This window comes from Microtus oregoni, unplaced genomic scaffold, assembly GCF_018167655.1.
Source record: "Microtus oregoni isolate MIOR12 unplaced genomic scaffold, Mior012 000058F_ref0000040, whole genome shotgun sequence".
Lineage (NCBI taxonomy): Eukaryota > Metazoa > Chordata > Mammalia > Rodentia > Cricetidae > Microtus > Microtus oregoni.
In genome coordinates, this window is record NW_024543834.1 from 6,831,387 (window position 1) to 6,848,572 (window position 17,186).

The 17,186-nt window shown below is 46.2% G+C and overlaps 1 protein-coding gene across 1 annotated transcript in view; it reads left to right on the forward strand.

Moving 5' to 3' along the window:
- Positions 1-17,186, forward strand: part of Vsnl1 (visinin like 1) — a 112,013-nt gene that overhangs the window by 37,024 nt on the left and 57,803 nt on the right. Inside the window, exon 2 of the mRNA XM_041639429.1 lies at positions 10,815-10,981. Within this exon, the coding sequence (XP_041495363.1) occupies positions 10,820-10,981 (162 nt within the window). The 5' untranslated portion in view covers positions 10,815-10,819. The remainder of the gene's footprint in view (positions 1-10,814; positions 10,982-17,186) is intronic.

Below are 17,186 nucleotides of genomic sequence, written 5' to 3' on the forward strand. Positions count from 1 at the left end.
ATTTGTCCTACAAACAGATGTTTTGCAGTACCACAACAGGCAACCCTAGGCCTAGCCTTTGTCACCCGGATGTAGTCTGTCCCCGCCTTTGAATTTTCTCTTAGGATTCCAATTGCTATGAACAGAATCCCGTGGTACTTCAGCCTTTTCTATGGCGTTTGCCATCTCTTTCTTTTCTCGCTTATTTCTTGCCAACATGTAAAACTTTAAACCTGGTGCCAATTCACCAGTCTGATAGCATCGTCAATCAGAGATGACAAAGCAAAGCCTCGGAGAGGTGACTAACCTGGAAGTCCCTGACCCAATCAGGTAGACCCTGACTCCAGCACGGTTTCTCTGTATTACAGCCTATCTGGGCTGTTGAGGAGTTTGCTTGGGTTCTCCTGCATGTCCGTGTACACATTCATTTCACTCAACTAACCGAGGGTGTCAGAGCTGAAGGTCTGTGGTTGCCGGTGAAACCTGAAGCAATGTCGCGAATTGTTTAAAAATGGCAAGGGCCGAGGAAGAGCAATGGTGCGGCTCTCACCTCAAGATCTCAAGATTGCCCAAACTTCTCTTTGTTTGGTGAAATAGGAGTTATGTATTTTTTTTTTCTGAATACTAGTGTTAAATGCACCCAAAGAGATACAGGAGAGAGTGAAATAGCAGCATTTGCATGGTCCACAGTCACAAACCACTGTTAAGACTTTCATGTAAATTAGAGAGTGCTTGAACTCCCTGTGTGTGCAAGCTGTGCAAGGAAGTGTGGATAGAAAGTAAAGCATGGTGACACCGCACCTGCTGCCGTGTCAAATGCTTTCCCAGCTTGCTAGCTTATTGTGATGTCTTCTCTCCTATGATCCTTTTTTGGGGGACATCAGACACAACTTATGTTTGTGTCAATCGTATGGATTGTATTGTCACCAGCTCTGACACATGAGACGTGGTGCCATATGCTTGAAATCCTAGCACTTAGGAGAAGGATGCATGAGGATGCAAGTAGTTCAAGGTTATCCTCAGCTACCTACAGGTTCAAAGCCAGTCTGGGATACCTAACACCCTGTCTCACAAACAAATGAAGGAAGGAAAAAGAAAGAAAGAACGAAACAAAGATGGTTTGATTTCAACATCCCATTTCTTCCCAGTATGACATGTTACTTACAAAAAGCCTTCTTTAAATGAGAATTTGAAAATTATCTGTATTTAAGATCCAGACAACCAGACATGCTGACTTACACCTCTAATGCCAGCACTTAGGGACTAGAGGCACAAGGATCACCCAGAAATTCAAAAGCAATCTAGCCTACAGAAGGCAGTGTTTCATAGCCAGATGGCTCAGAGGTAGAGGAGCTTGTCACCAAGCTGGAAAACCTAAGTTTGATCCCAAGAACCCACATAGTGGAAATAAAGACACAACTTCCTTGAGAGTACACACACACATGCACATACACACACACACACACACATGCACAGACACACTAACAAATGTGATAGAAAACTAAAACAAATGAGTGGCTATATGATTTAATGCACATGTTTAGGACTGCTGTAGAGACAACATCACAAAAGCATGGTGGGTCCAAACATCTCTCAAAAGGGGATTTACCGTGGCTTGAGATTTGAAATACGAGGGGGGTTGAGATGAAGCTACTATCAAGTCATGCGAACATGTCCCTGGCCCCCTCCCATAAGACCGAGACTCATTCCGAGAGCAATGAGAGGATAGCAACTTCCTAGCACCATGCCGAGAATGTGCTGGTGTCAAGGGACAGTCTGCTGGCCTACACCCCTCTCAGCAGCTCCCTGCTGCTCTGAGATAAGGGCCATGGTCCCTTCCCACTGGGTCTTGGCAGCACAGCCCAGAACACAATCTGCTGGGCAGAAGGCTGGGTTTGTTCATGAATCCTATGTCCTCTGTTACCTCACAGAACCAAGCGAGGCTCCGATGATGCCAACGAAGGCTCACTTTTTTTCACAGAAGCCAGGCCTCAGAAACACACAGAACGGTTGGAGGCACAGGGAAATGAAAAGAAGGTGCACGTTGCCGAAAAGTGGGTGGCTGCTTGAATCAGTTCCAGAGGAAAGGTCACTGCTATTAATCAACTCTCACGTCTGTTCAGTGGTTGAGCCAAAGACTGGATGGAAATCTCTTTCACTTCCTTCACAGTTGAGGCTTCACCTGGGCTGTGGGATCCTCATGTGACACTGCTCTGCCCAGTCATATAGAAAATACTTTTTATTTGAAGGAAGCAGGATGCATTATTTCCATCTATATCATCGTCTTGCTTTCTTTTCTAGTGTTAGAAATACTCTAACAAAAAGCAACTTAGGGAGGACCAGGTTTGTTTGACTTGAAATTTCAGGTTACAGATCATTATTGCAGGGAAGTCAAGGCGGCATGTAAAGTCTCACACCCAAAGTCAAGAGCAGGTTGAGAATAAACACGTATATCCTTCCCTACTTGATTGCTCTCAGCTAGTTTTCCCCTCTCATACTGTTCAGAAGCCTAGGGAATGGTGCCACCCACAAGAGGCTGGGTCTTCCCACATCACTTAACAATCAAAACAAAACACACACGCACACACATGCATGCACACACGCACACATCCCCACAAGCCACCCTGATCTAGAAAACTCCTCGTGGAGATTTCTTCCCAGGTGATTATAGGGTGTGACAAGATGGCAATTAAAGCAAACCAGAACATTCACTGTGACAGAAAGTCTGTCAGAAGCAAGTTAAGGGAGGAAGGTTATATTCTGGCTCACAACTCAGAGGGTGTGACTAGTCCATCACCGTGAGGAAGGCATGGTGGCAGGAGTCTGTGGGGCAACTTGTTCTATTTGAGCCAGTCAGAAAGCAGTTCAGGCCAGAACCATAACACCTTCAACACTTGCTCCCAGCACCCGTTTCTGCTAACTAGATCGTAGTTCTTAAGAATCCACCACCTCACAAAATAGCACCCCTGGCAGGAGAGTGCATGTCCAAATGCATTAGCCTATGGGGGATATTTTGTTTTCCAACCACGATACGGAGTCAACAGAGCACCTTGGAATTCCCTTGCCCCGAGATTTGAGTACTTCTTTGCAATGTGAACCAGGGGAGGCCATCTAGAGTGATTCCTGGATATCTCTTCTCTTTCTCAAAGCATCCGAGTCTCCATATTCTAGACAAGCCTAAGTGCTGGGCCTGTGCTGGGATTGATAATAGGTATTATGGCTGAATTCCTGCTTCTTGGAAGGCGCTATTGGAAAAACTGAACATGCTGTCTCATTTACCCTGTAACAGCCCCATGAGGTAGTACCATCATTTCCCTTTGAGATAAAAGGGTTCTCAGGCCCCACTGACTGAAGTAGGTCTTCAAAATACACCTATTTATTTTTATCAGAAGTTTGATTCTAGCCCACACCTGAATATAGCACATTCCTACTGCCCTGCTCCTGCTCAATCCAACTGACGGTGAGGGAGATGTTGAGTCCAGGAAGAAAGGAAGAAAAACCAACAAAATAGGTGGCAAAAATGGAGAGGAAACATTTCCAAGGTTATGGACAAACACTGAAGTACCAAGTATGGTTTTGATCTGAGTTACACTTCACATCATTAAGAAATGTCTTAATTATGTCTTAAGAACACTGGAAGATGACACGGTAGTGGCTGATCTGTAATCAGGGTCCTTTGCAGAGACCTCATGAGTACTCTTGGGAAATCCAGGAAGCCTACTGGTAGCTCCCAACCTGAAGTCAGGGGTAGGACATCCTTTCAAAGTTCCAGAGCCCCTGCAGGTTCTCAGCCTGTATCCAATACGGGGACAGCTCAGACAGGAAGCTGGTAAAGAGTGGGTGAGGCAGTCCTAGTCCGGAGGGCTTCTCTTCATGCCCTGAGCTCTCACGCAGACTCTTTCCAGGTCTGTAGGGGCCTGCAGTCCATCTCAAGGCCCCAGGATCATAGATATGGCCACAGCAGCAGTGTACAAACAAGCCCCTTGCTGAGGGCACCGCTGGGCTCTGTGACTAGCTCCCTGTGTTCTCCGGCATAAGTGCCCTGACCTCCCCAGGTCTCCAGCTAGAAAACAAAGCAGTTCGATGATTGATCCCTGGGGCTTTCACCTTCTTGTGTTCATTACGCTTTCCTGAACAGATTCTCTTGTCCCTTGCCCTAACAGCGCCGCTGCCACTGCCGTCAAAGGATGTTTTCCTCATTTATTATAGATCAAATCATGTACTTTTGCTTTTTATCTTGAATCCCTGAGGATGGAGCCTGAGCCCCACTGCCTATTTCAAGCTCGTGGTCCAGAACCTCAGCTGTAATCCCACGAGGTTCAGGTTGGAGGCAGCGATGGCATCAGAGAATACTAGGAGAAAGGACTTCTCTCCCCTGAAGACAGCGCTGAAATGCCAGCCTGCCATCAGCACCCTGGCAGTCCCCTGAGACATACTGCTGGGGCCTTGCGAGTACTTGGCTCTTGGAGGAAGAAAAAAAAATGGAGTAGAAATTCTCTAGATCTCAAGTAATTGTCTATATCCAAAAGGAAACCACTATTCAGTGTTCTGGGCAGCTATGATTCTGAGTTTTCAAGGTTAACAGGTTCTAGATACTAGCAACCCAGAAGCATTTGTGTACAGGACTCTGGGGGAATGGCGATGAGGGTAGGGAGCACATTTGAACCTCTTTGTATATTATACAGAGATAAACATGCTTGGCTATTATAGCCTTTGAGCCTTTGGCTTAGGGACAAGATACTGCAAGGGTCAGGGGTGGGACACCAGCTGGCTCAGTATCCCAGGCTTCCCACCACAGTTCAGTCAGCAGCAGCCTCTGTGATCTAAGAAAATCTGTCACTTTCCTGAGTGGCAAATCCTTTAGCCCTAAACCCAGAAGGCTTGGACTACAAGTGCCTGGAAGCCGCTCTCCCAGGCTCTGGGCTTTCTGAACTATATGGTTTCTGAATTCTTCGCGCTAGTCCCCAGTACAAGAATCAAGAACCTATATCAGAGATACCAGGAGGGAGAGTGGGGGGGTTCAGAGGAAACTTGGGTCACCTGTATGCTGCCCTGGGCACTCTCACCTTTTCATGGCATGCGTTGGTACCCCACAGTTCACTAACCATTGTTTCCATCTGGCTTGCAAGTTGCAGCCTTCCCTCTAAAGAGAAAGGGTCCCACCAAGGTCGCCGGGGTGATTCACATGTTCCAGCAGGTTTAGAGGAGTTTCTACCTGGGAATTAGTCACAGATAAAGTTGACAGACTTATGGGATTTTATCTCTAGTTTTCTTCTCTGAACATCATTTCACCGTTCTTTGTATTTAAGATGAATGAATGTCTTGTGAGCCCTTCAAGGCCGGAACTGCTTTCCATTTATATCCACCATACCCAAGGCAGACCCTTTCCCCCAGAATTTGCTTAGTCCTGTCACACTGAGTTGCTCTGGGATCTCCATCTGCCCCTGTTTATAATGCCTCTCAACATCATAGGCAGGAAACGGGTATTAAATACAATAGTGGGAGGGCTGAAAACCACACGCAGATGAAGGCAGGAATGAACAGAACCTTGCAGGATCAGCAAGGTTTAAGCAGGTGGCAAGAACAAAAGGCAATGCCAGCCAGCAACTGATGCATGAACAAGACCAGCTCCTTCCAGTTATCTCTGTGTACAGACAAGAAGCCAAGAGCTGGAGCTAAGAGCTAATTTGTCAGAGACTGACCTGGTAATTCAACACTAGAATCAGTCTGGCTCCCGGCCAAGCCATCTTCCACCCGAGTGAGTGTTGTGTGCATTCCAGAGGTTTGAAACCTGTGCCCCAAAGTCCTTTCTTCTGCTGGGCTGGGCTGGTGTCCAAGCCTGTTTCCCATTGTACTTGTGTCGCCGTGTGTCTGCACATGTGACTTGACTGCTCCATCTCAGCCACCCGGGCTACAGATGAAACTTATTAAGATTACCTGGGAGGGGCTGACTGCGAGGCTCTGTATGCCTATTAGAACTGGGGGGGGGGGGGAGCTGAGATGTACAGGGAAGCTGCATAAAACACACACACGATTGCCCTACAGGGGCTATTGAGGAAAGATGTACATCGGTGCTCACAGGTGTAGGAAAAGACTTTCTTTCCTACAAGAGTGTCCTGGCTGTCCCCAGTTGTCCCCAATGACCTATTCTGTTCATTCTATTCTGGACAAGGCAGGATGTGGATAGGAAGTAAACAAACCTTATGTCAGGACCACACAATGATAGTTGCAGCCTCCAGGCAGGAGAAGATGGTGGCCTGTATCAATAAGCAAAGGGGTATGAGAGGTCTATGGTCAGGCCTTACCAAACCTTTCCTTGCTAATGGGGCTAGGGCGAATGGCTTACTCTCTCTGCCCTGCAAAGCACTAGCAATAAAAAGGGAGTTATGATGATTGCCTTCTGACAGCGTTGTTACAGGGGTGAAGGCTGTTACACAAAAGCCTTTTGTACACTAAGACACTACACAAGTTCCCCATCTGTCGGAGTATTCTTTGCAATTAAGTGATCTGAGCTATCTGTTCCAGGGCACCATCCTCTCTGAGGTCTTGTGCCTGCGGAGGACCTCAACCTGATCCTTTTTCACTTGGTCCTGACCTCTTCCGCATCTCGGGCATCAAGGAGTTCATTCGGTTGTGGGTGGGGGCTGGCTTTTCCCTTCTTGCCCAGAACACCAGCTTAAAAATAAAGCACAGTTTCTGTCCTCCTCCGTTCTTGGGTAACAAAAATGCTCAAGTGCTGACAGATTCTCAGGTAAAAATACAGAGCAGACGTGTGCTGACACAAGCCGGCCTGAAGTCTGTGACTCACGCTTCCATAGTTCGAAAACTGTGTGCAGCCAATCAGACGATGGTGGAGCTTAGCCGAGCCTCAGAGATCACTTGACCCAACTTGTTCTCTTTTGAAGTGGAGAAACTGAGTTCTCCCAGGATCACATAGTAAGTTGGAGACAGAGGGAACATTCCTCCCCTCACTGAACGTCATGGGAACTCTGCTGGAGAATACTATAAATCTCGTCATTTTTTTCCTTTCTGCCATTCTCGCTCCGAAATAAGAAAGACTACTTGGCTCATACCACTGTAGCCCAGAATGAAAGGTCTGGGAGCTGGAAGCATCAAGCCATGCATACCCATTCATTTAAAACCCCCGCCACATACCATCTTTCCATCAGCCTCTACGTATACGGAGATAAAAGGCAAAGACTCTGCCATTAAGGTATTCAAAAGCAATGGAAGAGAACAGACAGGAGACCCATCTTTAGCAGGGCAGGCTGTTTTCCGCATAGTTAAGCAAAACATTTCTGCCACTTGTGGGCTTGTATCTCAGACTTATGCGTCCATCAACTCTCTTCATATCGAGATAATGAGACTGATTTCTCTGGGAAAAATGTGTATCAAATATGTGAGTCTGCCTTCCTGCTCATTCCCTCCAAATGTGTTTGTAGAACACCTAATAGGAATTGCCAACGATGCAAAGACAGCCATCCCTCATCCCTGTATCTCTCTGTCTCTCTGTCTCTCTGTCTCTCTCTCTCTCTCTCTCTCTCTGTGTGTGTCCTTCTCCATCCATCACTCTCAAAAAAGGAAAGAAAGAAAGAAAGAAAGAAAGAAAGAAAGAAAGAAAGAAAGGCAGAAAGGAAGGAAGGCAGGAAGGAAGGAAGGAAGGAAGGCAGGCAGGCAGGAAGGAAGGAAGGAAGGAAGGAAGGAAGGAAATCCAGTAACAAAATAATAATCATGGAAGTTTTACCAAGAGAAGGGAGAGTCTTAGAATGGAGGATCACTCCACCATGAAAGTCTCAGAGAAGAGGTGGGTGTGAGCTGAGGTTACTTAAAGGAAAAGGAAGGAATTGTCTGAGACAACAAAGGGGGACATCGTTCTAGGGAACTTGAAAGTCTGTACAACATGCACAGTCTGAAACCTGTAACAACTCATTGTTACCATATGGAGGGAAACGACAGACCGGAAGACAGTGAGACTACTTTGTAAGCAGCCAAGCGTGGGCCATGTTCAGGAGATGGGGCTGTGTCCTGGGAACAAGGAGGCAGTGTTGATGTTTGAAGGGGCAGATCCAGTGGTAAGGTTGGTGGCTCAAAACTTAACTTATGCAGCTATGTCCTGTGGGAGGTTAGGATAGAACCTGGGGAGTAGAGAAGGTGGAGAGCCTGGTGAGGCCTGGGCTGCTGGGGCAGGAAACGGTGGCACAATCCCTGGAGCAGGCCGTAACAGGATGTTAAGCATTCTCTGCCTACTCTGGGCACACCTGAGCAATGGCATAGACCGTGACTGTAACCAAAAAGCATGAAGTTATGCACTTGGTTCTCCAGAATTATGACTCACAGCCCTAACAATGCCCCTTGTATGGAAGGGAGACATTCATCTTCTCCCAGCCAGTGAGAACAGCTTAAGGCGTTGCAAATGATCCACGGAGAAGCCACTTCATCTTAAACTGATAACGCAGCTGAATTTCTACAGGTATTTGGGGTGTGCTTTCTCGTAACTTTTAACTATTTCTCCTGATTAATTCAGACATCTCTACCAAGTGTGATTTGGGTTAACTCTTTAACAAGTCAGTCAATCCAGCACATGATCCATCTCTCTTTTTTCCCTTCTTCAAAGTGATTCTGGTTTCTCTGAGCCTCCTACTTTGGCTCAGCCTCTTCCATTCAGAGATACTTCCATCCCCTTGCGCATCTCTGCTAAGGCTGCCTGGTCTTGTAAACCCCATTTCAAACCCCATCTCTGCATTTTTTGGTTGAGTGGTCTTGTAGGAGTTACCACATCCTTCTGAGTGTCAAGGAGATGTCCTGGTCCCTGTTGAAGTATGTGAAGGGCTCCATCCTGGGCAGTGGTTCTCAACTTCCCAAATGCTGTGGATTTTTAATACAGTTCCTCATGTTGTAGTGACTCCCAACCATAAAATTATTTTTGTTGCTACATCATAACTGTATTTTTTCTACTGTTATGAATCATAATGTAAATACTCATGTTTTCTGATGGTCTTAGGTGACCCCTGTGAAAGAGTAGTTTGACATCCCCCCAAGTGTATCGTGGCCCACAAGTTGAGAGCCACTGATCTAGGGCCTTCTCCAAACCATCATTATATATTCATTCAGGTGAGATTCTAACCAATAACAAAGGTTGATACCTCTCTTCCGAAAGAACAAAGTGACAGCCTGGAAGTTTTGGTGGCCCCATCTTTTGATTCTGGGGCTAACAATAAATTACAGTTTTCTTGCCCAGATTAATTAAATCTCACACCTGAGTACCCACTTGAGTTCCATCCAGCTGTGGAGTGCCACAGTAACTTATAATTAAGAGACTGTTGCTAGTAAAAGACTTTGAAGTGAAAAATCACAGCAAAAGTAAGTAGACAGGCTCCTTGAGAAGGGGCAGAGGTGCTGGTCCTGGAGCCCCCTTTGTCAAACAGAGGAGTTTGGAACATAACTGGGCCATCCTTAAATACCCTCAGAATGGCTCCATGCCGCTGGGATGATGCCAAGGTAGAAGCTTTCCTGGAAGTAGGGAGCCTGGCTTGATTTCATCACAGTGAAAGACACCCGTTCAATGTCGGGGCAGGTTACTGATGAAGGGTGCAGGATCTGCTTTAGGAAAAGATTTAAATAATTACAACAGCAAAGTATGAGCTCACAGTTTCCCCTCAAGGTTGTTGCAAGTATATACTTGCTTAAAGCGCATGGAATAACTGGTTCATCTGAGTACGTTCTTTAAAACCTAGCTCACCCTGCTAGCTGGACCTTAAAGATCTTCTGAGACTCTTCTCTCTGATGTATCCTCAGATGAACATAAATTTTTTTTCAATCACTCTGAGGCTTATTGGGCACAGTTATTACTTTATTATAATAAAACAGCATTAAAAGGCTTTTTAAATATTAATTATCTAGCAAAAATACAAATATTTTAATTTTCAGTTATTCTTTTTCATCTTTGCCTATTTATTTCTTAGTTGGACAGCACACTAAAGCTGGATTTTGTGACATCTGCCAATTTATTGTATGAAGAAATTGAAAGAGGACGATAATTAATGTTTTTGTGTCTAACACACATAGTTAATTACAGATCAAGGTGACAATCTGGAGATTCTGAACGTGACCGGCCCTCCTGCTTCATGTTCTGCCCTCGACCATGCAAGCTTACAGTTCACATAGGAGACATGACTTCATGCACTGGCGTTTTAACTTCGAATAATTAAAACTGACAGGATGAAATTTAGTTGATAAAAATTCACTCACCAATCTTTAGAAAAAGTCAACATGGAAGGTAGTTTTGTAGAGAATGTCTAGAAATAAAAAGAGTGAGAATTCTTGTGGCTAATCAAAACGGGCTGTTTTTATTCAATTAAAAAAGAAAAAAAAAGCCTGGGATTTGGGGACAAGACCAACTGTGACGTCATGATAGATGATCAGGTTTTCCCAATCGATTTCTAAACTTTTGGTTATAACGTTTTCCCATGGTTTTTGTCCCTATCTCTCCCAATACCCCTGCAAGCTACATGTAAAACTAGTTGCCTGGGTACTGAGTGCTGGTGAACTGTAGCTCACAGGAGTAGACACCAAGCTTCCACATGCCTGACTTGAACATCAAATACAATGGCTGTCTGGTTTCCATGTGAGAGTCAATGCCTTGTGACGGGTGACATGATGACAGGGAGGATGAGCTGCACAGACCTCAGACTCATCCAAAGAGGTTTTCCTGTTCCCCTCTGTTCTCCAATACGAAGTGGAAGGATGCAGACTCACGGAGTCTGTGGTGAGACAGGCAGGCGTTGAGTTCTGGCCGCCGTGCTGACTGCATTAATGTGGTTTATGGTTTTCTGCAGGCACAATGGGGAAACAGAACAGCAAACTGGCCCCCGAAGTCATGGAGGACCTGGTGAAGAGCACCGAGTTCAACGAGCATGAGCTGAAGCAGTGGTACAAAGGGTTCCTCAAGGACTGTCCGAGCGGGAGGCTGAATCTCGAGGAGTTCCAGCAGCTGTACGTGAAGGTACGCGATTTCTGCGGCTTCTCATGCCAAATGAGATCCAGCCGGCTAGCTTCGACTCCGGCGGCTTTTTCCATTCTAACCTTTAAAACACCGTTTGGACGCAGAGGGGTGTGTGTGCGTGTGCATGTGTGTGTTTCTACAGATAAGTTAAGCAATTTCTGAACAAGAAAAAAATAGTTGTTAAAATACTGCATGTGGTTTTACATGGTGTTAGCACCTGCTAAAAGAGCCATAAAATGCTCCAAGGTGGTGTCTGCTGGTGGATATACATGTATAGATAGATATATAGATGTGCACATATTATTTTCCACAGTAAAAGAGAAAGTACCTGTGAGCAATTTTTCACCAAAAAAAAGCTTCTCCTATCTGCAAGTAAGGATTCAAAGTCCCAACACAGCTCATTTAGAAGAAGGTGTTCCATAGATTGAATCATCATCACTGTCTACCCCATGGCCTCAATACTTTATACTGAAGCTAATCTTTGCATGGATATTGGCGATCTTCAAAGTACAATTTCTGTTTGGGTTTGCCTGAGTTTGTGAATTACAGTGGTTCTGGCATAATCTAGGGCGTTCCATCTTGTGGGCAGACACTTACATAATGTTACACTGGCGGAAGAGATGCATTTTTTTGCTTTAACCTTTTCTGCCTGAAATACCAAGTAGAAAATGCTGCTTTTTATTATTTTATTATAACAAATGTCAGTGTGAGCTATGGTGAACTATCCAGGTGCTTAGCCATGTGTGGGAGGTTTGTGCAGAGCTTCGAGGGAGCGCCTTTATCTCTGGGGCTGAACATTCCCTGTAGCCTCTGACCCAGCGTTTCCACTCTTCCATGCGTTCAAGAAGGGGCACGCAGAAAAAGGGACATGCTCATAGCTGCTCTGTGCACAGTGATGAGACTAGGAAGCACCCCCAAATGCCCTTCCTTGGGAACATGGAAAATGAACTGGGACACACTTACCATTGAGATGGTTGAACTCCAGCAATGCTAAAACACAAGTACAGAAGGGAGATTCTAAATTAGACAGGAATAAAATTAAAATGAGCTTTGTAAGGCTACAGGTAAAGTGACATGAGGTGGTGGGGAAAAGGAAAGGAAAGGAATGAAGAGAGGAAGAAGCAAGGGAAGAGGTGGGGAGATGGGTGTGTGGCGGGGTCCAGATTGTGTTAAAAATCTCAGCTGTGTTTCAGGATGGTGGGTTGTGGTTGAGTATTGAATTAAAAGCTGACTAGCTAGCTAACTAAACTAATAATCAGATGATTGACGAGCACCCCAATTGATGGCTGGTCAGTTCTGATCATGTAAAAGCCCCAAGGATATTTCAAATATATCCTCAAGTGTATGTAGAAGGAAATATACGTTATGTAATGTACATGGTATAAGATCGCAATGGGAGGTCTATGAGGTGGCTCAGCTAGTGAAGGCGCTTGCCACCAAGCTCAGCTACCTGAGTTTGATCCCCAGACACCACATGGCAGAATGCTGGAAAGAGAAGTTAGTCCCATAAGCTAGCCTCTTACCTCTACACATGTACTGTGGCCTACACACACACACACACACACACACACACACACACACACGTGCACACAGAGTCATGGTTACTCTTTCCATTTTGATGATATACACTCTGACTAAAGGGTTTATTTAGCTTGCACCCACAAGTCACTGTGTATCATTGAAGGAAGCCAGGGCAGGAACTGAAGCAGAAGCCATGGATGAACACTGCTCCAGGCTTGTTCCTTCTGGCTCATGGTCATCCCACTTTCTTATAGAACCTAGAATTATACTGGTCAGGAGTGGGACCACCCACAGTGAGACGGGCTCTCCTACACCAATCAACAATCAAGATAGGTCACCATAGATAGTGCCACAGGCCAATTTGTCAAGTTGACAATAAAAACCAGGACATAAACACACATGCATATGTATATGTCTGTATATATATGAGTGCATCCATTTTATATAAAATGCATACATTTTATGTATATATACATACAAATTTAAGACTTGTTAAAAAAATCTAAGTAACTAATCATTAGCATTTTGTGTAGGAATTCTGGGAGATGCACCTATTATTTGTTTGCTATAAATTAATTCTGAGCAGAATAGAAGAGATGTGCTTCCTAGATCACCAGGGACTCCCCTCCACACTTGGTCTCATATCCCACCATTTCCTCCTCTAGAGTTAGCCTGTGCTTGGAAGTTTTCCATTCTTCTGATCAAGGAAAGCAGAGACAAATGAGCCATGTCAAAGTCACCTTCATGTCACTGAAGGTCATGATTAAGAGAACTCGGGGTGCTGTGTTCTAAAATCAAGGGTTTTTTCTCTTTGAAGGAGTAGGAAATGAGCTCTGTCATTTGTACACTGCCTCAAGCTCAGCTGTGCAAACATTGCCCATACCTGTGTGTTATTATGACACACAGACACCTGTGGACCCGGATCGCCTGCCACCCCCCACCATCCTCGCCCCAAATCATATCCCAGTGGTTTTGCTTCAAGAAAATGTTTCAAGACTTTCTGAACTTGGTGTATATTCTAGGCAGTCTTTGATTTCAGTCCCTTAATGGTGAGACTTGAACAAGGCTGGGTCAGATAGGCAGAAAACAAAGTCCTCTCCGCGTCATCCAAGGACAGACCAAGATCAAGGGAGAATTACAGAAGGCATATGCCTCACCCATGGAAAAAAAAAGGGAAGCAGCTCTGATGGGTAAGAAGGGGAAAGCTGAGGGCTATGGGGGAGGCCCAGGAGCCATTTGATGAGAAAAAATTCCCTTTAAGTACTTTAAGGAGTGCCCATGTTCAGGAAATCGGGGCTCAGCATCCTAGGGAATGGTCTCTCCAGCAGTTCTTCTCGGTGGTAGGAGGAGAGACCCCTGGAGCCCACTGATCCAAGATCAAGTGACGAGAGCTCTGGCAGGGACTTCAGTCACTGATGGGACAAAGCCCACTGCAGCCTCTTGTCTCTGTGCAGCCTCTATGGCTGCCTTGGCCCTTTGCTGTTTCAGACATCCTCTTGGTTGCTCTAGAGCCAGCTACAGTGAAGACCGAGATAGGAACGAAATAATGGGGAACACTCACCTGCCAAGCCAGGTGCCGCAACCCTAGTCCTCTCCCTCACAGCAGACGCCTTCGCGTTCCAACAGCAAAGGAATTTCGTAATGAAGTGGACCCTTAACAGTGTGAGAGCAGAGGTTTAGAAGAATAAGTCAAACTTCACAGCATCACAAAAGGCAAAGGCTGCATAAATGTTAAAGATTGGGGATGCTCCATGCTGTGGAAAGCAGGCAGAGGCGACTGACTCCCTGGAGCTCATTGGCCGCCAGCATAGCCAAACCTGCCAGCTTCAGGCTCAGTGAGAAACAGTGCCTCAGAGAATAAGGAGAAGAGCAATTGAGACTGAAGAAGACACCTGATCTGGACTGCTGGCCGACACACACGCACACACTCATATGTATGTACATGTGCATGGACACATACATGCCATACACACTATACACGTATATACACAAATGAACAGAGCAGCGCATGAGGGAGCCTCACTATCTTGATGTAGTAATTTACATTTTTGCATGTGCGTATGTGTTGGTGTGCCCTGCAGGGACCATCTTTCCCAAGCCACCCACCCCTTTCCTCTGCTGGAGTGAGCTTTGTGAGATTGTGGCCCCGATCTAGATATAGCACCTATCTAGCTATGGCACCTACAAGCGCTACACTCAGTCTTTAGAAAGGTAGACCGTGATCACGACATTTCAATTCTCATAAACCTAATGGAGAGCAGGGAGCCTGCCACAGAGACGCTTCAGGAAGAATTGGCTGCTGGCTACACAGCTCCTTCGTAGGAAGCCTTGTGGTGACAATATCCCTGAACAACTTCAAAACGGTCCTTTCTGCCCAGCAGGATCTCCCAAGCTAAGACAGAAGGCACAAACGACCACAGTCACAGAGAGATTGGCATTCATGTGGAGTGGTGGGACAAGAGTGGGCAGCCGAGAAACTAATTTCTAAGTAGAAGATTAATGCAAGAAGGTAACTAATACAGTCCAGGTGGAATCCTTTGCTCTTAACCTTAGAAGACAAAATATTACTAGGGTAATAGGTTATTATTTTGTCTTGTTTTGTTTTGTTTTACCAAACTCAGGACCTCTTCTATGCTACTCTGTATCCCCTATAAACTTGTGCTTGTCACCTTATCCCCTAGTGTATATAAATGTGGCTGTGTCCAAATGTAGGGTCCTTAAAGAGCTGATTACCTTAAAGCCAAGTAAATAGAGTGGACCCCACACCCACTGTGAACTGTATCCTTAGAGAAATAAGAAATGTCTGGACACAGGACATATGAAGAGAAGACCAGGGGAAGAGCATCTAGAAGTCAGAGAGACCTCAGAAGGAAGCAACCTTGTCAAAGCCTTCTATCAGACTTGCAGCCTCCAGAATCCTATACCATAGCACATCTCTTGAACTTAATCCATCCAGTATCTGGTGCTTCATGTTGGTGGCCCTATAAAATCTATACAGTCCAGGCTCCTTTGCCATCGACACACGTAAACCCTGAGCCTTCCCTGGCTGATGGACACCCTGTCAGGAACGCCTGGCTCCTTGCCAGTCTCTGGTCACAGACGTTGTGGCAGATGCTGTGTTCCCCCTCCCGGCCCCAGCACTGCAGCAGCTAGGCTGACAGGAACTGTATTTTGTCAACAAGAACCAAGCACCTGATTTTCTGCCCATAGAACTTCCACTTTCCAGCAATCATTTGGATTGCCAAGCCAAGATCACAAAATTAAGATGGCTTGCCATTTTAATCCATATTCAGAGAAGCCACTGCCATTTTCAGAAATAAGCAAACTCTGGAGATGAACAAGCAGCCCTACCTCTAAGGGAAGAAGATCCCTCTCCAGGAGTCTTCTTTCTGGATGGATTAAGGCTATTTCTTATTCCCAGCTTGCTTTGCCACTGTGATATCAAAACCAAGGACAAACCTAGCTGAGTATGGGGAGCGGATAAAGTCTTGAGTGTGTGTTGTTGGTATCAGCAACCATGGCAAGGACCCTACTGACTCAGCTATGGGAATGGCAAGGCCTTACTTACACTGGTCTGAATGTAGATATCAACAGTGTGCACCGAGAGTATCGATGACAGCATCTCCTTCCTGGATGATTGTAGCCTGAGAGTGCTCCCTTCCTGAATGGTTGTAGCCTGAGAGTGCTCCCTTCCTGAATGGTTGTAGCCTGAGAGTACTCCCCATCCTGGATGGTTGTAGCCTGAGAGTGCTCCCCATCCTGGATGGTTGTAGCCTGAGAGTGCTCCCCATCCTGGATGATTGTAGCCTGAGAGTGCTCCCCATCCTGGATGGCTGTAGCCTGAGAGTGCTCCCCATCCTGGATGGTTGTAGCCTGAGAGTGTTCCCCATCCTGGATGGTTGTAGCCTGAGAGTGTTCCCCATCCTGGATGGCTGTAGCCTGAGAGTGCTCCCCATCCTGGATGGTTGTAGCCTGAGAGTGCTCCCCATCCTGGATGGTTGTAGCCTGAGAGTGCTCCCCATCCTGGATGGTTGTAGCCTGACAGTGTTCCCCATCCTGGATGGTTGTAGCCTGAGAGTGCTCCCCATCCTGGATGATTGTAGCCTGAGAGTGCTCCCCATCCTGGATGGTTGTAGCCTGAGAGTGCTCCCCATCCTGGATGGTTGTAGCCTGAGAGTGCTCCCCATCCTGGATGGTTGTAGCCTGACGGTGTTCCCCATCCTGGATGATTGTAGCCTGAGAGTGCTCCCCATCCTGGATGGTTGTAGCCTGAGAGTGCTCCCCATCCTGGATGATTGTAGCCTGAGAGTGCTCCCCATCCTGGATGGTTGTAGCCTGAGAGTGCTCCCCATCCTGGATGGTTGTAGCCTGAGAGTGCTCCCCATCCTGGATGGTTGTAGCCTGACGGTGTTCCCCATCCTGGATGGCTGTAGCCTGAGAGTGCTCCCCATCCTGGATGGCTGTAGCCTGAGAGTGCTCCCCATCCTGGATGGTTGTAGCCTGAGAGTGCTCCCCATCCTGGATGGTTGTAGCCTGAGAGTGCTCCCTTCCTGGACAATTGTAGCCTGAGAGTGCTACCCTGCAGAGACCCACTACTAAGATTATCCAACCAGCCTCCTCCTTCATCTGTATATAATAAATAAATGTTCCAAGTGTCCACACCGCTGCTGTTGCATGTTCATCA